Source organism: Epinephelus lanceolatus, chromosome 18 (assembly GCF_041903045.1).
Source record: "Epinephelus lanceolatus isolate andai-2023 chromosome 18, ASM4190304v1, whole genome shotgun sequence".
NCBI classification, from domain to species: domain Eukaryota; kingdom Metazoa; phylum Chordata; class Actinopteri; order Perciformes; family Serranidae; genus Epinephelus; species Epinephelus lanceolatus.
The window spans coordinates 40,275,430-40,296,006 of NC_135751.1; the positions used below are offsets into that span (position 1 = coordinate 40,275,430).

The 20,577-nt window shown below is 40.5% G+C and overlaps 2 protein-coding genes across 2 annotated transcripts; one reads left to right on the forward strand and one right to left on the reverse strand.

The window, feature by feature from the left end:
* Positions 1 to 1,465: 1,465 nt before the first annotated feature.
* eci1 (enoyl-CoA delta isomerase 1) lies at positions 1,466 to 8,656 on the forward strand. Its single transcript, XM_033643888.2, has 7 exons — positions 1,466 to 1,574; positions 3,998 to 4,123; positions 5,078 to 5,205; positions 6,803 to 6,949; positions 7,107 to 7,228; positions 7,317 to 7,495; positions 7,640 to 8,656. The coding sequence occupies exons 1-7, from the start codon at positions 1,532 to 1,534 to the stop codon at positions 7,804 to 7,806; spliced, it is 912 nt and encodes a 303-aa protein (XP_033499779.2). The 5' UTR covers positions 1,466 to 1,531; the 3' UTR covers positions 7,807 to 8,656.
* Positions 8,657 to 10,550: 1,894 nt separating this feature from the next.
* Positions 10,551 to 16,765, reverse strand: dnase1 (deoxyribonuclease I). Its single transcript, XM_033645622.2, has 9 exons — positions 16,638 to 16,765; positions 16,054 to 16,192; positions 14,385 to 14,473; positions 14,170 to 14,256; positions 13,756 to 13,871; positions 12,682 to 12,794; positions 11,255 to 11,412; positions 11,079 to 11,172; positions 10,551 to 10,738 (listed from the first exon to the last, which is right to left on the reverse strand). The coding sequence occupies exons 2-9, from the start codon at positions 16,189 to 16,191 to the stop codon at positions 10,679 to 10,681; spliced, it is 855 nt and encodes a 284-aa protein (XP_033501513.1). The 5' UTR covers position 16,192; positions 16,638 to 16,765; the 3' UTR covers positions 10,551 to 10,678.
* Positions 16,766 to 20,577: the final 3,812 nt, after the last annotated feature.

Consider the following 20,577-nt stretch of genomic DNA (forward strand, 5'->3'; position numbering starts at 1 on the left):
TTATTAAAAAAAGAGTGGCAGATACAAAGTCAGACATCTCAGAGAGCAGAAATTGTAAAAATAAACAAACAAAAAAAAAAAGCAAAGGACTGAAATTGCCCAATTAAAAAAAATAAAAGGGGCAGCATTTAAAAACAAATGACTAATATCAGGTCACTATAGTTTTGTTTTCAAAAAAACTTTTCTCGATCAAAAAAATCTTTTAAGAGGGAGATGATTTTGCAAATTTAGATTTGTGTCAGGATCAAGAGGTTTGTCATAAAACTTATTGAATTAACATCACCTCCAAAATGAAAATAGCATCTTTGAGACTGAACTCCACAGAGTGATCAGTATTTTAAAAATGTAGGCTATGTTCCCAAATCTGTCCAAAACTGAGTTGAACGTAAACTAGTTAACAAATGTACCAGTGTTCCTGGTGCTTTACTTTTATCTGAGTCAGCAAATCCTGACACTGTTACAGATTTCATTATTGGCTGGCTCAACATGTGTGATTTTATTTTAAGGTTTTGTCTTGCTTTGGAGGAATGTGTTGTTTCTGGTATCTTGGAAAGTTACACACATAAGAAAAAGCCTACGGAAGAGTAGGCGGAAGCGTATTGCATTCACTTGACAAATAAAAAAGCCCTGTTTTTCTGAGTGGTAATATTTCTCTGTTTTTCGGGGTATTTTTTTTTTTGTTTGTTTTTTGTGGTAATTTTTTTTCCTGAACGAGGAGACGAGATACTTCAAAATCTCGCGAGAAGCTCTCACCTGGCACCTGCAAGTGACCCCTGCATCCATGGTGACTCCTGCTCATGGATGTATTTTACATCCGTGCTCCTGCTCCTAGACAATTTCAACTGCAGGATCAATAAGGGTAAGGCAAAATACATCCATGAGCAGGAGTCACCATGGATGCAAGGGTCACTTGCAGGTGCCAGGTGGGAGCTTCTCGCGAGATTTTGAAGTATCTTGTCTCCTCGTTTAGGAAAAAAAATTACCACGAAAAACAGAAAGAAATTACCACAAAAAACAGGGAAAAATTACTCCAATAAACAGGAAAAATTACACCAAAAAAAACAGAAAAATAAATAAATTACTCCGAAAAACAAGGTTTTTTTTTTTATTTGTCAAGTGAATGCAATACGCTTCCGTAGAAAACCATGCTTTATTCCTTTTAACAATGAGTTCAAGCAATAGTCTCTCTATTCAACATGCTCAAAAACAAAAAGCTATCAAATCTGTGACTGCTTGTAAGATGTTAAATATATTTATTCATGGGTGTATTTGTATTTAATTTATAACACGCGTGTTTGTATGAAGGCTTTTGTTTATAGAGATAAAGAGAGAATTAAAAATATATATTATTTACACCTGAGCATTTCCTGTGTTCAGGCAGCAGTATGCCTGAGCCAATCAGAGGTAGAGGAGGGCGGGTCCAGAGTCCTTAGTGGCAGGCAGCAGTGTGCCTGAGCCAATCAGAGGCAGAGGAGGGCGGGTCCAGAGTCCATAGCACAGAGAGTGTGAACCTGTTTGTTAGCAGGACAAAATGGCATTGAGAGCTGCACTGAGGAACAAGTCCACGTTGTCAGGTATGTCTGTATGAATATGTACCTGATTTTAAAGAAAGGAATTTATTAAATATTGTAATAAATGCCGACTCACTTCCGGCTGTTAGCTATATAAGTTATGTTAGCTCTGTTAGCTGTGTTTGCTCTATGAACTGTGTTAGCTCTGTTAGCTTTAGTAGTTCTGTTAGCTTTGCTAGCTCTGTTAGCTTCATTAGTTTTGTTAGCTGTAAATTATTAGTTCTGTCAGTTTTGTTAGCTCTGTTAGCTCTCTTGGCTGTGTTACTTGCTCTGTTAGTTCTGTCAGTTGTGCTAACTCTGTTAGCTCTGTTAGCTGTGCTCTGCAGAAACTGGGACAAAGGTCACAGGACATGGCAGGGGTCTTAACTTTATCTATCAATGAATATATCTGACATAAACTTTTAAATTAGGCCAGCTTGTGCATTTGCACCTCAGCTTTCAGTATCACAGCATGTCAGGCAGAGGTGGAAGAAAGTAAAAGTAGCTCAAGTTTATAATCACTCTATTACACATCAAAATATACTCATTATACACAATGGCCCATTTATAGATAATGTATTAAACATTATTAGTGTTCATCACTGAAATGTTGCAGCAGAAGTTGAACCTGTAATACAATCATCATTTATGTTTTATTAGAGTTTTCAATCATAGAAGATATTACAAATAAATAAAATAGACAGTCCTGGCAGCAAATATGGCAAACCATCAAATGGAGAGGCAAACAAGAAGAAAACAAACATTAAAACAGAGGTGGGTAAACAAATGTTACAGTAGTGAAGTCATGTTAACTGACTGGAAATATCTTGCCAAGCATATTGATATTTAAGGGATGAGTGTTTTTTGCTTTCACAGGATAGGCACACTTTTGAAAAATACATTAAACGATATGTGATGTGGATTTACATCAGCTAATGTCAGTGACTAATGAGTCCCCACACTGATTTGTGTCCCATTCAGGGTGGGGAATTAACTTTTTGTCCACCTGCCACTGCGGGCGCTGGATTCCAAAATCTACCAGCCATTTAACAGATTACCTTTAGCAGTCACTTGCATATTTTACCAGCATTTAGGGGGTGGCTGGTGCTAATTTACAACACTGATCTCCTTACCATGATGCAGCTTTAAGACCAGGACTTACTATTATTAGTGGTCTTGGTCAAGAGAAAATATTTAAGGTGAACACACATCTGTTCTGACATGTTTTGGAGTTACTGGTAAAATATATATATATATCAGTGATAGTACATTATCTGAAGTAATATACACTGTATGGCTGTAATAATTAGTCAGTTGATTAGTTGGTCGACAGAAAATTAATTAGCAGCTATTTTGATAGTTCATCAATCATTTACCGGTCAGAAATTCCCTCGTTCCAGCTTCTCAATTGTGCTGATTTGCTCTTTTGTCTGTCTTACATTATTATATGTTGAATATGTTTGTGTTTTGGACTGTTGGTTTGGCAAGAGCAAGCAATCTAAATATTAATATATAAACAATGATCAAATTAATTATTTTTTAACATTGTTTGATTTGATCATTTGATGGCTCATTAAACCGCTTTTTTTCCTTGCATTTATAGTGGTGCACACAACAACAGTAAAGCTTGTGTGCGTTTTGTTTGCAATCATTTTCCACACATTTTGCAGCTGTCACTGTGCTACTGAATTCTCTGTATCATCTGCTTTCTCTGATGTTTCTCATCTACTTTGAGGCATACATTTTTATTTTGCTTCAGTTTAGTTTTCTTATTGTTTCTCTTTCAGCCACTTTTCTCTGTATTAGATTGATGTTAATTCAACATGTTAACTGCGACCGAAGACAGAAAAGATTTCAAATAAATGCAGTAGGGCTGCAACGATTACTTGATCAATGACTAATCGACTATTAAAATAATCAGTGACTATTTTAGTCGTCGACTAATCGGTTTGTGTCATTTTTCATATAAAAGTACTATAAAAGTACCCAAAATGCTCTTATTGCAGCTTCTTACGTTCAGATATTGGCAGCTTTACACACTCTCCCATGACGGTGAACTAAAACCCTTTGGTGTGAGTATGAAACAAGACATTAGATGACATCATTTTGGGTTTTGGGAGAGACAGACCGACATTTTTTAACATTTTAACACATTGTTCGATAAAATGATTAGTCGACTAATCGAAGAAATCGTTAGTTGCAGCCCTAAAATGCAGTTTACTTTTAAAAAAGCAGTTACGTTTAATCACATTTAATATAATGATTAATTAAAATAACATATTAGTGTAATCTAAAGCATTAAAAACACTTTCAGTATTGTAATAATATGACGTTAATGCTGTGATAGTTGTAACTCAATGTGTTTTATTTTAGTTTTGGTTTTCCTATATGCATCGATATGTACTACTTGTAACACATCTGCTAACAGTGTCTATGTGTGTGTGTAGGACTTCTTTCCCAGTGGTCGTCCTGCAGCAGTAATGGCAGAGTGTGTGTGTCTCCCGTCCTCTTCGCTCAGCGGAGGAACAACTCCACCTCGCAGAAGATTAAAGTGGATTTTGACCAAAGCACAGGTCAGTCGGCATCATTACAGGAGACAGACCTGTGTAGACCCCCATACACACCGTGTGATTTTGGGCTGTCCCAGATGAGAGATGAGCAGTGCTAAAGAAACGTGGCGATATCTTTGGTCATGGCTCTCAAATGGTGGTCCTATGTCACACAGTGAGAGAAGTTGAAGGAGCAACGTTGTCACGGTCTTGCGATCAAAGACAGCCTGGGATCAAATTCTGACAGTGTTAGAAATTTGGGATGACCCTCTCACTGTGTGACTGCTGTTACCACCTACATCTATTAATCATCCAATAGAAATGCAGCATGAAATGATGCGCTGATCAGTGCGACAATGCTAAATGCTAGTAGACGCTAATAAATACACTTTGAGCTCTATCTTTTCCCGCGTCCACAGTCCTCTCCTCTCCTTTTAGACACACATAAATGCCACTTTTGCCTAGATATCGCACACCAAGACGGCGTCTGTTCGTTCCAATGGAGTTGTTCGCCTTGGGCATACACCAAGAAAAGTTTCTAGCTCTGGGTTTACTTGATGACACGCAGTCCACTGAATATGTGTAGTAGTGTTTCACCCGCTGGGCCCAACCAAGAGCTCCTCCCAGGCCCCCAGAAAGTGCACCGGGCTTTGAAGATAATTTTCGTAATGGCCAAACAGTGGTACTGCAATTTCTGGGTCTGTCACATGATGCCTCGTGACCCAAACAGTCTTCTTTCCAATGACTTACCATGGGAAAGAGACCTCTGTACATTTTCAGTTTTACAGATGTCTCTTTTATAACGGTAGTCTATTGGGAAAATGCTTTAGATACTGCTGCACGTCCTTTAACTGACTGTAAAACACAATTAGAGCTGAGACTTCATATTCTGTGTCATCATTCCTACCCTTTCACTTCATTTGTTTTTATTTTGGAATGAATCTGTATTTAACGATGAGCCTCTCTGTGTCTCTGTAGGTGTGGCAGTGATGCGCTTCCAGAGTCCGCCGGTCAACAGCCTGAGTTTAGATTTCCTCACGGAGCTCTGCATCAGTGTGGAGAAGCTGGAGATGGATAAGAGCTGCCGAGGCGTCATCATCACTTCGGTATGGTAAAACACAATTGTTTCAGGATGTGTCTTCTGACTTTGTGTTCGTATTACAAGTAGTTAAAGTGAATTATAAAATGGCTCGTACTTGCTTTATAGAGAACACTGTCTGTATTCAAATATTATTTCATTGATGTGGCATTTTCACTGCACAATACTTCTGTCTCTGTGCCAGCAATTACTGTTTTTTCGTGTTTTTTATCACCATTCTCATGAACGCAATATCTCAAGAGTATTTCAGGGAAATGCCTTTAAATTTGGCACAAACATTAAGGAGTCAAGGCTGAACTGATTGAACTTTGCTGGTCAAAGGGAAAAGGTTAACGTCAGTGTGACCTTGGCAGTCACATTCTCATAAACGTGATATCTCAAGAATGCCTTGAAGGAATTTCTACTAATTTGACACAGATGTCCGCCTTGATTTAGTGATGAACTGATAAGATTTTAGTGGTCGTAGGTCAAAGGTCAAGGTTATTGTAAACTCGTTTGTCTCATTCTCGTTAATATGATATCTCAAGAATGCCTTGAATATATATTTTTTTTTTTTTCCAAATTTGGCACAAGCGTCCACGTTGAGTAAAGGATGAATTGATTAGATTTTGGAGGTCAAAGGTCAAGATTAGTGTGACCTTTCATCCATCTCATTCTCATGAACGCAATATCAAGAATACCTTGAGGGAATTTCTTTAAATTTATCACAAACATCCACTTGTACTTATCAATATATTGATCAGAATTTGGAGGTCAAAGGTCAAGGTTACTGTGACTGTGCATCCATCTCATTCTCATGAACGCGATATCTCAAGAATACCTCAAGGGAATGCCTTCAAATTTTGCGCAAACGTCCACTTTCAGTCAAGGATGAACTGATTAAACTTTGCTGGTCAAAGTGTGACCTTGTAGGTCGCATTCTTGTGAACGTGGACACTGTGAACTCATCGGTCTCATTTTTGTAAAACGTGATATTTAAAAAAAAAAACACCTTGTGGGAATTTCTTGAAATTGGGACCCAACGTCCACATCAATGAACTGATCAGAATTTGGTGGTCAGAGGTCAAGGTCAAGGTCACTGTGTCCTTGCATTCATCTCATTCTCATGAACGCAATATCTCAAGAACACGGTGAGGGATTTCTTCAAATTTGGCACAAACGTCCACTTGGACTCAAGAAGGAACTGATCAGGATTTGGTGGTTGAAGGTTCAAGGTCACTGTGACTTCACAAAACATGTCTTTTGTCCTAACTCAAGAGTTTATGTGCTAATTGTGACAATATTTCACACAAATGTTGAATAGGATAAAACGATGGAGCAATGACAATTCATATACAAAGGGTCAAAGGTCAACTTCACTGTAACATCATAATGTTCTGCAAAAACACTTCTGGCCGTCAGTCAACTTTATAACTGAGCAACAGAAGGGGAGACATTTGGTCAGACACTGAATAGCTTGAGGGAAAGATGTGTATGAAGCATCCATGTTTTCACAGACATGAATATAAACTGTGGAGGCGTACAACCGTGAGGTGGTAAATCTAGTTAGATAATGCAGTACAAATTGACAGTTTATCCTTTGTGTGTGTGTTGTTTCGATCCAGACCCAGCCCAAGGTGTTCTCAGCCGGGCTGGACATCTTGGAAATGTACGGGAAGAGTCCAGAGCACTATAGAGAGTTCTGGAGAGCCGTTCAGGAGATGTGGCTGAAACTCTACGGCTCCAACATGGTCACTATCGCTGCAATCAATGTACGTATAAACCCCTCACCACCACCACCACCACCACCACCATCACCATCCACTGGTAGTCACTGTGGTTGAGGGACAACTCAACAATCATCAGCAGATAAATAAAACAAACGTTTTGCAGATTGTGCCTTAGCCGACCTCGTCACTCCTCCCACAGGGTTCCAGTCCTGCAGGTGGCTGTCTGATGTCAATGACATGTGACTACAGGATAATGGCTGACAACCCTCGTTACACTATCGGCCTCAATGAGACGCTGTTGGGCATCGTAGCACCTCCTTGGTATGGAATTGAGTATGACAACAACCGATAGTGTTGGAAACCCCCTGCACTGTTCCTCCTGACTGACGATCACTGCTGCTGTCTGCAGGTTTAAAGACACCATGTCCAACACGGTGGGCCACCGACAGACGGAGATGGCTCTGGAGCTGGGGCTCCTCTACAACCCCTCAGAGGCCCTGAAGATAGGACTGGTGGACCAGCTGGTACCTGAAGACCAGGTCCTCACCACAGCCACACAGATGATGAGCAAGTGGTTGGCTATTCCAGGTATATTAAACTGATATTGATTCACACATGTCACATGTCAGACTCAAGTTTATGCTACCGATCAAATCACCAGTACCAGCATTAACGTAGGGGCAGAAACACAAATAATCTGTGAGCTGAACTGCTGATGTGTTCACTTTACAGACCACGCCAGACACCTCACCAAGTCCATGATGAGGAAGCCGACCATCGACAAGCTGACGTCCAACAGAGAGGCCGACATCCAGCACTTTGTCAACTTCATCTCCAAAGACTCCATTCAGAAGTCGCTCGGCATGTATATGGAGATGCTGAAGAAGAGACGAGGATAGAGGACTATGGGAAACCTATAAGATGACACACACATACACGCAGTAGGGACACACACATTAATACCAGTTGAAAACCCAGTGTCATGTGTTCATTGGTGTCAGCTGTCCTGAGATCCTTCAATGCAGCTCATCTTCATCGCAGTGTTAAACCAGCGACTTCGAGGGAAACACCCGGGAGTGACACCAATGATCCAGTGACAAATTTTCTGTTCATATTTCTACCGACGATAGTGAAAGTAACTTCCATAAATCACAACTTAGTTTCAAAATGTTCCACTTATTTTGAGAAATATTTAGTCAGCTTGTTAGGCTGATTTCAGTGAGGCAAAAGCGTCTTTTGCGGGTAATTTTAATACACGAGCAGGCACTTGGTGATTAGCTGCATCTGTTTATGACGTGCCAAGTTCACTGACGTTTTTCAGACACGTGGAACCACTCCTGTGACAGTGGCGGCGGTTGTCTGAGAGCAAGTGTAGAGGGGAAGTGAACGATAAACGACTAATGGAACGCAGACACTACACTGTCACACTTACACTCATTCAAAGCTTGACAGACCTACTGTGCCTGGTTACGGTTGCTAAGCTGTGATGAGGGTTTAGTTAACAGTTATTGCCACAGACCGATCTCAACCAAGTGCCAAGCTTCACTGTACCTTCAAGAACCATTACAACACATGAAAGTAACCTTGGGTGCTTTTGACAGCCCACAGTGGGCGAAGCCTCTGACAGATTTATCCGCAGTCCATTTTTCTGACTTCTTTTGAGCTTGAAATATCTTTATAAGTGTGTGTATTTATGTGGTCAGTGGATTTATAGGTGTGATAATTAAAGAATGAACTGAAGGATCAAAATCACATTGTCACTTTTCTTTTTGGCAGAACTTGAGAAATAAAATCTCACCTGTGAAGGCAACAGAGACAGACACACTACTACCGCTGGTCTTATAATATGCAGACAGCTTCAGTTTTATGTGCAAAGATTTGATACAGTAAAGGTGAACGCTCTTTTCATTGTTCTGCTTCAGACATTGAAAAAATGACAACAGAAAAACGTCCCCTGAGATTCATTTACCTAGTTTGTTTGAATAAGTGTTGTCCTTCTCTTATGTAGACAGTCAAATTTGAGCCTTTTCTGTTCCCCTGAGACGCCACCATCCTCGACTGATGTTACTGTTTTTCAGCTTGTTGGAAAGGGGGTTAAATGACACAGCAAATTTGGTGAGGGGAAAACTGGCTCCGCCATTTTCACAGGGGACCTTTGACCTCTAACCTCAAGATATCTGAATGAAAATGCGTTCGATAGGTACCCACGAGTCTCCCTGTAGGAGCCAGAATGTGAATTTAACCTTAGGCTGCACATTTCTTTTGATCATTGTCACTTCCAGTAGTAACTGGCACAGGTGTGTGTGTGCTTTCACATGATCATACCTGTTCATTCACTGGCGTGGCAGCTTTTAGACAAAGAGAGGGAGTTTTGGCCCCAATATTTTCCATTTGAGCATAACCACAATCACGTAATATTTCATCTCATTTTGCTTTAGTTTTCTCAGTTGTTAGTTTAATAAATCACCATGAAACCCCATCTTTAGACTTCAGCATGGACATTATTGAACATGTCACAGTTAAGAGCCCACTCAGCCTCTTAACGGCTTTTTTCATTGACAGTAGTCGCTACGCTCCCCTTCAGAGATATGCCCACTTTTTCCTAGTGTCATGCAGTCTGGGACAAACCCATGCAATTTCTTTCATGTAGTACAAATGTGTTATTTTCGCCTATTGTATTTGAATATTTCTTCACACTAGGCTGCTTAAACAGTCTTAGAATTATATGAATTGGGTATAACTCCAAAGCTGAGACTCTTGTGGATTCATTGAGCCCAGTTTTATTCATGTGTGATGATGTTAACCCCCGTAGTAGCCATTTCATGGGGCAAGACCATTTTGAACATTGACCTCACTGTATAAAATGACTTACAGTGACCTCTAGGATAATCACAGCCTCATGAAACTTAACAACCACAAACTAGAGACCTCAAGCATTCAGAGGGTGGTTGGCTTTCACAGGCATGTTAACATTAATGGGGTTTCTCAGCAGTTTCCACAACAGAAGTGCTCACCATCCAATCGTAGATTTCTTAAAGAAATCTCCAAATGTCAAAAGTTTTTGATATCAAATCACAGCATGAATTTGTCTGTAGTGTTCCTCAGGGTCTTGGTGATTTTATGTGGCGTTTTGAAGGAACTTTTGACCTTTTCATCAATCCTGGAGTTGTAAAAAAAAATGCTTAAATTTAGCACCAACTGCTGCAACAAATGATGTGACATAATCGAGCGTGGAAATGGCCGTCTTATACATCATAGGCTTCATCATAAGCCTTTATACACCCTAAACTTTCTCAACAGGGGACTAACTTGAACACAATGACTGAAAAGCTTATCACACACTGCTGAGCTGCGTCTCAGATTCATTTTAAGAGTCCAAGCTTTCAGATGATGTGAACCACGTCTGTGTGGCATCAACTGTTCACCTGCTGTCTCCCTCTAAAGATCCCTAAACAGACCCCCTCTAAAACGGACAAAAATGTGTCTAAAGGTGAGTGTGGAGCAGTTTTATTTTTCTAAAGATCTTTTCTAAATGTTTCTAAGAGTTTTTTTTTTCCATCCACCTCCTCTTTTATGCTGTTCAATAAGAGACTTGACTCTTCCTGTTCACATGCCAGTTCCAAGAAGCAACTTTTCAATGAAATGATTTGGCAGATTTATTTATTTTTGTCTTGTAATTCGATGCTGTATGGAAGCAGTCAGTTCCCCCACTGTGTGATCATAATTCAGATTCAGCCTGGAGGTGTTGTGCACCGTTGTGGGAGTCATGATTTAGGCAGCAGCAGGAATCAGCTCCACCTCCACAGGGAAATGGTCACTGACAGCCAACGCCTGAGGGAGACAGAGGAAATGTAGAGTTTTCATGTGGTTGGCGTACAGAAGATTTGCACAGTTAAACAGAAAACAGATATTGTCTTCCTTGTATAACATGTTTTACTGTGTACTCTAAAGCAGTGTTTCCCAACTGGTGGGTCGCGGGTCCATTCTGAAGTGAAGTGAACTTCTGGCACAGATATTTTATTTTGAAGTGCCATTTCCTGCCATAGAAACTACTGGAGGTCAACCAGAAATGAGATCTTCAGCCAGCCAAGTTGCTTGTTATAGTCTCAGCCTTTTTGCAGCTGAAGCGAATGACATTATTGAGGAGAATTAAATCTAAAGTTGTTGTTACCAGACTGTGGCTGAGACCCAGGTCCATCATGAAGTCGTAGACCTGAGCGCTGCCGTGCACCACGCCCCTCATCATGTCAGTGGTGACCACGATCCTGCAGATACAGGAAGAATGCTGCAATTAAGAGTGCATGTGTGTGCATGCAGGTGACTGTGTGTGTGTGTGTGTGTGTGTACCTGTCGTAAGGGCAGTGAGTGGTTTGCGTCACAGTAGTGTCGGCCTTGTCGGTGATCAGCCAGTGGAAGCTCTTGTCGTTGAAGAGGCGGATCTGCTGCCAGTCAGAGCCCGACACGTAATTGCAGCCTGCGTTGAAGTCGCCCAGCAGCACGATGTCCTGCAGGGAGAGTGACATCATCCACTCATAAGTTACCAAACTAATTATCCTTTGCATTCCACCTTTAAAGCTCCAGTGTGTAAGATTCAGGGGGATATATTGGCAGTAATGGAATATAATATAATAAGTCTGTGTTCTTGAGTGTATAATCACCTGTAAATACGAATCATTGTGTTTTTGTTACCTTAGAATGAGACGTTTATATCTACATAGGGAGCAGGTCCCTGAGATAGCGCCTATTCATTCTAATGGAGTTGCTCGCATACGCCAAAAAAGTTTCTGGCTTTTGTAGCCCACTAAATTTGCGCAGTAGTGTTTCTCCCACTGGCTCCACCTGTGAGTGTCCGCTGGGCTCGGCCCAAAAAGTCTTTTTTTTCTGTGATTTACTTTGGAAAAGAGATGTCTGTAATTTAAATCAGCAGGTACATTTTTTTGAGCATCCCAACATCAGGATTTGATCCGCAAAATTAAATCATTCCTCCGCTCATAGACCTAAAATTGTGATAACACCACAAATTTTTAAATCGCTTTTCTCCACTACGGGAACATTTTACAAATATCAAACCTCCATGGATCAATCGTTCAAAGAGTCATAATTGACCTCGTTTGCAGTTCGAGGTGTCCTGTTAACAGTCTTACAGACGTCGTTTTTATAACGGTGGCCTCTGGGGAAAATGGTTTTTGGACCACTGGGGAGTTTTATGCTGCAATACCACAAGTGGCCACTGGGAAAAATTGACTGCAAGGCTGAGTGGCTTTCTATAAAGTCTAGGGTCTCATTTATAAACATTATACGCACAAAACGAGGCCTGAAAGAGGCGTACACCACTTCCGAAGGAAAAGTTGTGATCTATAAAAACAGACTTGATGGGAGAAACTTTGACCCATGCTTACGAACATTTTGGAGACGGAAAGTTGGTGATGCAGATGGCATCCGTAGGTACATTTTTAAGTACTGATCCTATGCACTGCTTTATAAACATGACCCCTGGTCCTCATCCACAGTGATTGCTATGTTGCACTACCATGTTTCTAAAGTAGTCCAAAACACCTAGATAACGCCATTGACATGTTTTGGTGTCCGCCACCGTAGTTAGCTGTCCCCTGGTTAAAAAACTTCCTGAATAATGAGCAATTCTAAGCGGGAGAATCCTCAATCCTGCAATCCTCACCACTAGATGCCACTTCATCCCCCTAAATCTCACACACTGTTGCTTTACATAGTTGATTTTAGTGCGTGTAGGTGTGTTTGCTGGGACGAGTATTCACGTTAGTGTTCCAGCGGGTCCTGACATCAGTCACAACATCGTAGAGAGCGTCCACTTCCTTCACAGCTTCCTTTGGAGAGGTGTGCTGAGGGATCAGAGCAAAGTTCCTCACAGCTAGAAATCAGGAGCGAGCAAAGAAGAGAGGAATGCTTTAATGAGAGGAGACAAGTTTTGGATGACCAGACAGAAATCAAATGAATAGTGAGCTTACAGCTTTTTAAAATCTGTCAGGGCAGAGTTAACAACCCTAGCTGACACACTTCCTGTGTGGTAGTGACTAGAGTTAAACTGAAACAAGTTATATTGTTTTTAAAAGGAATCAAAAGACCTCAGAATCCTACACAAGTCTGCTATTTATATGTTTAGTTAAAGGGACAGTTCACCCCAAAATCAAACATACATATTTTTGCTCTTACCTGTAGTGCTATTCATCAGTCTAGATTATTTTGGTGTGAGCTGCTGAGTGTTGGAGATATTGACCATAGAGATGTCTGCCGTCTCTTCGATACAATGGATCTACGGCATCGACGGCACTCAGCTTGTGGTGTTCAAAGTGTAAAAATAAAATGTTTGATAAACTCAACAGCAATGTCTCTCTCCAGAAATCATGACCTGGTTACTCAAGATAATCCACAGAACTTGTTGTGAGCAGTTTCAAGAAGGAACTATTTTCTTGCTAACCGTGTTACTGCGCAGAAGGAAGCGTGCATCTACTCATGGACAAGACACTCATTACAGTGCAAGATGAAAACATTAATGGTGACCTCCTCAGCTGAGATGTTACGTCAGCTAGCTCAGTTATGCTAGGCAAGGTAAAACTATATGCATGTTTCCATCTGCCTGATGTTACAGATGGCAAGCGTACTTCGGTAGAGAGAAAATAGTTCCTACATGAAAATGCTCGCGACAAGGTCTGTGGATTATTTTGAGTAACTGATTTCTGGAAAGAGATTTTGCTGTTGAGTTTTTCAAATGAGATTTTGGGCTGAACTGTCCCTTTGAACACCCACTGAATGATATAATCAACATCATTAGTATGTGACAGTGAGAGGGCAGTATCACACTCTGTGCTTGCCGGTTTGTTTGGAGGAGAACATGACGACGAAGGGCTCTCTGTTGAAGGTGTCAGTCCCGCAGGACTCACAGCCGTCATCGTAGGCGTAGCTTTTATCCACGGACACCGTCTGCTCCCTGGAGAGGAAAGATTTTACTTAATCACCTCTGTTTTACTGTGGTGTTGTGAACTATCTCCTTCTAACAGTGTAGAACAGATTCACTATCTGCTGATGATACTTCTGTAGTCTTTTACATCAGTACAGGATCCTCCAGTCTCTGGCAGTCATCACTGACAGTGAGAATAATTATTGTGCAGAGCTGAAGGAAAATAATCTTTAAAACAAATGATTCTGTCTCTGCTGACTGATGTGGAGCATCAGCCAGGGATCTCTACAAAACATAGTGTTACTGTTAAAATGGTGTCTGTGTTCACCTGTAGAGGAAGAGGTATCTCTCCTTATAGGTGCTGCGACCCAGAGGCTCACTGAAGATGTGACTGTACCTGAACTGAGGGGAACCCCTGAGGAAACACACACACACACACACACACAGATATAGATGAAGAGCATCAACAAACATCTCCAAAATGCCACCGCATCATGTCTGTGATAATATGCTGTATGTGAGGTGGTGTGTGGTTCATCCAACTTGTTGACATGCTCCATCAGTCTCTTGGTTGCTGACAGGTCGCTGTCTCTGACCTCCTGGATCTGAATGATGTCATAGCGGTGGACAATCTGAAGACACAAAACACATATCTGAGTTATGTTCTTGTGGCATATGGTGACCTTTTTATTTGGAGTCTGATGTAGTTCGTTAAAATATGTTTCTATGTTTCTAAAGCAAATTATTATTATTATATAATCTGTATTTATTATTGTTCTAAAGGGCACTTGTGCGTCAGCTTTATGCAGAGTCATTTATACTTGTGTTTGTGTCACTCGCCAGTTACGCCTCCAAAACACTAGTTAACGGCAGTGTGAAGTGCTGTAAAGTTTAGTTGATTCAAAACACACGTTAAACATACATTAAACACACATTAAACATACATTAAACACACATTAAACACACGTTAAACACACATTAAACATACATTAAACACACATTAAACACACATTAAACATGGCTTAATAGAGACAGTTTCAAACACAAATCAGCTTTACTATAACTCACAGCATTCACAGACAAACACTTGTCTTTATCTGGACACATTTTCCCCACAAATACAACATGCTAATGTTATTAGCACAAGCCTATGGCATTTTACATTGTATAAATTAGCCTAGCAGCTAGCAGACTTTTCCTCTACTCATATGAAGCCAGGGACAACAGCAACATTTAACAAAGGTAACGTTACAAAATTCAGCTCCATTACAACTCACAAGGTTCACTGACAAAACAACTGTCTTATACTAAACACATTTTCCAAACAAATACAACATGCTAATGTTATTAGCACAAGCCTATGGCATTTTACATTGTATAAATTACCCTAGCAGCTAGCAGAGATTTCCTCTGCTCATATGAAGCCAGGATAAATCACACACAAGACTTAAGATGCTATTTTTGTGGAGGCTTTATTGTCTTCACAATTTATTGTTTCTTATCTGTGAAATTAAAGTAAATAAATGCACAAAATGGCAAAAGTACAAAACCTGATCAAATTTTATGGCTGATTTTTGCTTAATATGGCAAATAAATTTTAGTAATAGTAACAAGTTAAGAGACTTTATAGGGAAGTGCTCGTTCGAGGATATGGATGGGGACTTTATTTTATTATCACAGCATTTCACACAGGCCAATTAGGTGTGACGGACTGTTCCTACAGACACAAAAAGGACATTGCTAGCTTGGAATATGGAGCAAGGAGAATTCATGCAAAGTTACAAAGCGAACAAATCTCTCAGCTTTTAGACATGTTGCATTATTTACAATTTGTGTTTGCACAGCTATGTTTAGGTGTTAAAATGAACATTTCTGAACAGTTTCAGACTTGAACATTGACCCCTGCCCTAAAGGGTTACAAAACATTGAACACATGTTGCATTGTTTGTAGTTCTGTTTTCTCACAATGTATCACAGGCATTGAAATAAGCTGTTTTACACTTACACCAAATGAGGACATTTCTTTCAAAAACTACTTCCTGTTCAAAGACAATGCTTTGCTTTCAACTTCTCAGGTCTCTATGTATCGCAGATAGGTGGCAGAGATTAAAACTGCACACCAAACAAAAGCTCAGCTCTCCTTCACAATATATTGTCTTTAAAATGTGAATGTTTATGGAAGAATAAAGGAATGTGAAACAGAGTTTCAGACCGTGCTGATGATATTCATCAGGGTGGCATTGGAGGCTTTCTTGTCTCCAAATGACTTGATGTTGAAGGCTCCCAGCAGCAGAGAGGAGGACAGCTGCAGCAGGGCCAGAAAGAGACCCAGAGCACACACCAAATGCATCCTGGGCCAAAGACAAGAGACTTTTAAAAACTGTTTTGTATGACACTGGACCCTGAAAGCATCCTCCACCCTTCAGCCTTACTGTGGGAGAGAAAGGCAGACCTCACACCTGCAGCCCTGGACACATGCCAACATGATCCTGACAGTTTATCTAACTCAAAGTCTGCAGCTGAGGCATGATCCTGAGTCAAATGTTACTCCAGCAGAGGAATATATTATCCTGTTCTCCTGGTGACAGCTGTGTGGAGGGTGTAAAATTTGGACAATGAAAGCAGCAGCTCCACTGAGGTGACTTTTTGTTACGGTGATCCTGCAAACACTGTTGCTGTGTGTTACATTTACTCTGCAGGAGTAAAGCCATGTTGTGTGTTACTGTATAAAGCATGCACATTTAGAGAATGAAGAATAAAGCAGACACAGACACACTGGATTAGGTTGATATCTACCTGCCGCTGTGAGTCTGAGTGGGGACGGAGACGGCCTGTTGCACAGAGGCTTGTTTGTGTGAATCCCGTGAGACTCCACTACAACTTCAGAGCAGAACCACTGATAGTGTCTCTCCTGAGGTTTTTATTTACCTGAGTGTGCATGTGACCGGGTCGAGCTGGGGAGGGGTGAAGAGAGGAGGTGTGTGGTGGATAGGGTACAGGGTTTCATATGATGTAACATGGCAGCCATGGAGGGCCTGGGCAGAACTGACTGTGTGACGCTGGAGTGGGTCATTTTGCTACTGTAGTTTCTGGAGTTGTTTAGTTCTCAACGCATCAGTCTGACTAGTCCTCACTAGTCAGACTGATGCGTTGAGAACTGATGAAGCCGCTTGGATAAGAGGCGAAACGTCTTCTAGACAAAATCAAAGTCCAGTTGCCTACGATTTAATTGTTGCCAGAATACATCACTCACACAATAGGGGGTAGCAGAGTCACCAGTACATTCCGGCTAGTTAGTACTGCTGTAGCTAGCTAGTGCTGCTATTTTATTAGAGTGCAGGGCATGAGAACTGTCATATAAAAGGGGGTGTGCCCGAACGAGTTTTTCCTCCTCGCCCGCCATATTTCATACCTGCTTCTTCTGTGAATAACAAAAAGTGAATAATTTCAAGTACGTCGCTTGCATTATCACCCCCGCTGGCAATGCATGGTATTACACATGTCGCTGCATTGCGTATCAAAAAAAATGGACAACACATTTTGAGACGCAAGCACACATCATAGCGGCCAATGAGTCTCAATACGTCCCAACCGAAAGTCTCTGTCCGTCTCAATATTAAAACAGATGTCAGTATCTAAACATTTGTTGGTTCACTTCAATATCTATCCATGACTAGTCTCGGCTCACTAGAGACAACATGGCTTCATCCTTATACGCAAAATACAAAAACTCTCTTAAAGGGACCCTAAAATCAAAAACACATTATTTTCCTTTTACCTCAAGTGTTATTTATCAATTTAGATTGTTTTGGTGTGAGTTGCCGAGTGTTGGAGATATCATCTGTAGAGATGTCTGTCTTCTCTCCAATATAATGGAACTAGATGACACTTGACTTGTGGAGCTCAAAGCGCCAAAATATTAATCTGAAAAACTCAACATCAATGTCTCTGTACAGAAATCATGACCCAGTTACTCAAGATCATCCACAGACGTTGTTGTGAGCAGTTTCATGCAGGAACTATTTTCTTTCTACTGAACTACACTCGTCAATTGTATCACTGCGCAGAAGGAAGAGTGCATCTACTCATGGATGAGAGGTTCGTGCTTGTGACAGTGTGAGATGTAAATATCAATGGAGTCCGCCTTGACTTAGCTGTGACGTTAGCTAGCTCAGTGGTGCTAGGTGAGCTACCAGTAGATGCACTCGTCCTTCTGCATGGCCATATGGTTGGTGGGTCCCATCTTGGAGGGAATATGTTGTGCCCGTCTGCATCAGCTGATGAGAATATGTCGTTAAAAAGACCACATGGGTGTTTTGATGGGTTTATAGCTGGTTTATGATTCATATGGTAACAGTGATACTGTGTGATAGTCCTCCTGACAGCACTTTTGTCTTCCACTTCGATGTCAGGTTAAAGGTTAACCGTACAGCAAAAGCATTTAACTTGACATTAGATCAAGAAAAAATCAATTCAAAATTAAGATTTGTTTGCAATATATTCATGAAAGGAATATTTAAAACATAATGCAAACCATTGTTTTTGCATTTAGAAATAACAAATGCATCAGAGTTCCAATATAAACTTTAGATGACAACAACAGTTCAATTTCAAAATGTATTTTTTTTTAATCATTTATTATTTCTGCAGGTCACTTCTTAAACTGAAGTGTGCAGATGATCAGCAGTGGCTCTGTTTACCTGCAGAGGTCTCAGCAGCAGTGAGAAGGCAACAGATGGTCTGAATACGTGATAAAGAGAGCTCATTTAAGGTTGTGTGTGATGGAAACTTTCTGCGTATTGAGACACGTTTACATGGTTTTCGTGCCAAAATATAATATTCTTGGGGAAAAAACAACATTTACTGCCAAGAAATGAACAAAAATAAACCCTGATGATAAAATACAGTGTTTTCTGAAGGACAGGAGAAGCCCAAGGTCCCCAAATATCACCCAAAGTCAAACATGTTCATTGTTTGACACTTATTTTATTCTTAATAGTTTTTCAGAGGTCGATACATTTTGACTGTAATATTTATATAATATATGATGATCGTGAATGTAACAATCATAGCTGCTTATTCTTTTCCCGCACTGTTTATGGGATTTTCAAGTAAAACAACATTTACAGGATCATTGCACTTGTAAATAGTTTGGCAAAAAGGTAAAAATACAACATTAACAGCAACAATACAACATGTAGATATATATATGTAAGTGGTGGGCAGCACCAAAACATGTGGACGTGACTTGCAGGAGTTTGATTACATCCTAATGATTTTGTATGGTCTTGCTTTGGTCCAGTGTGTCCTATGAATAATTGTAAAATAGCTAAGAATAATTCTGTGAAAGTAAAAAATATTATGAAGCAATGCTGAATGTTTTTATGAACAACTCGAGCTCACAGTCCTTCCATGTTAACGCCTTTGTTGGGCATTGACGAGTACAGATATTTCTTTCATTTAAATTGTTTGAGCATTTTAATGATGGATTGGTCTCAAATAAATAATGAAAATGTGTTTAGAAATTGGAAAAGTAACACGTTTATTTCATAATGTTCAAAAGACAGGGTCTGGGGATAGAAGTAGACAGAAGCCTGGTCAAGGACACCTTAAGAAACAAGGCAGCCAGATTTGTTCTTTGTTGTTCTATCCATGCCAATGTGTGTGTACTCATTTAACCTGCTCCTGTAAGCTGCATCTCTCAGCCTGCACGACTGCTTCAATATCAGGTGTGCAAAGTCACATAGTGGGCCGGATCGGACCCTTTGGCCCTCAGGCCGTATGTTTGACACCCCTTGACTAGACGTTTAATTAGGACGAGGCTTTTCATTGAAGGTTTACAATATTCTGGATTTTTCAGTGGTGGAAAAGGAGCAGATGTGGGCTACTTTTAGATGTTTTTAACAAGGTAATGAAACTTTTGAGGGAAAACCGTAACAGAAATTATTATTCAAAGAAAAGTATTTTGACAAGTTAATTAGTATCTCTTTTTTTTCAGCTATGCTTTTTATTGTTTCCTACAGCACCCTACCCTGTATTTCCTGAGGAGAATGGTGTCCTTTAATGTCTGCAAGAGAATGCTGCAGATGTTCTACCAGTCTGTGGTATTCAGCGCCCTCTTCGATGGGGTGGTGTGTTGGGGAGGCAGCACCAAACAGAAGGACACACAGAGGCTGGACAAACTCATCAAGAAAGCCACCTCTGTCATCGGTGCAGGGCAGGAGTCTGTGGTGTCGGTGGCAGACAGGAGGACTATTTCCAAACTGCTCTCCGTCACTGACAATAGCTGCCACCCACTGCATAAACTGGTGATGAGGCAGAGGAGCTCATTCAGTGGGAGGCTGCTCTCACTGAATGAGCTCCACAGACAGGCTGCAGAGGTCCTTCCTGCCCAGAGCCATTAGACTGTTCAACACAACACTGGAGTGGGGAGGGAGATGAGTTGCGGGGGGGATTTGCACATCTGCATATTTGCACATTTCACTGTCATCCTATTTTTATTACTATTTATTCTTGCACTCTATTCTGTCTTTATGCACTGTGTGTATGATTTGTGTTTTTATGTTTATGTCTGAGCAGCTGAAAATGCAATTTCCTTTGGGATTAAGTAAGTACCTACCTACCTACACCAAAACACATAGTTACTTGTACATGTAATAACAAATCAGACTGTAGAACATACATAAACAAAAAAGAAAGTAAAAGTAAAAATAGAAATAAATAAATAAGTAATAAT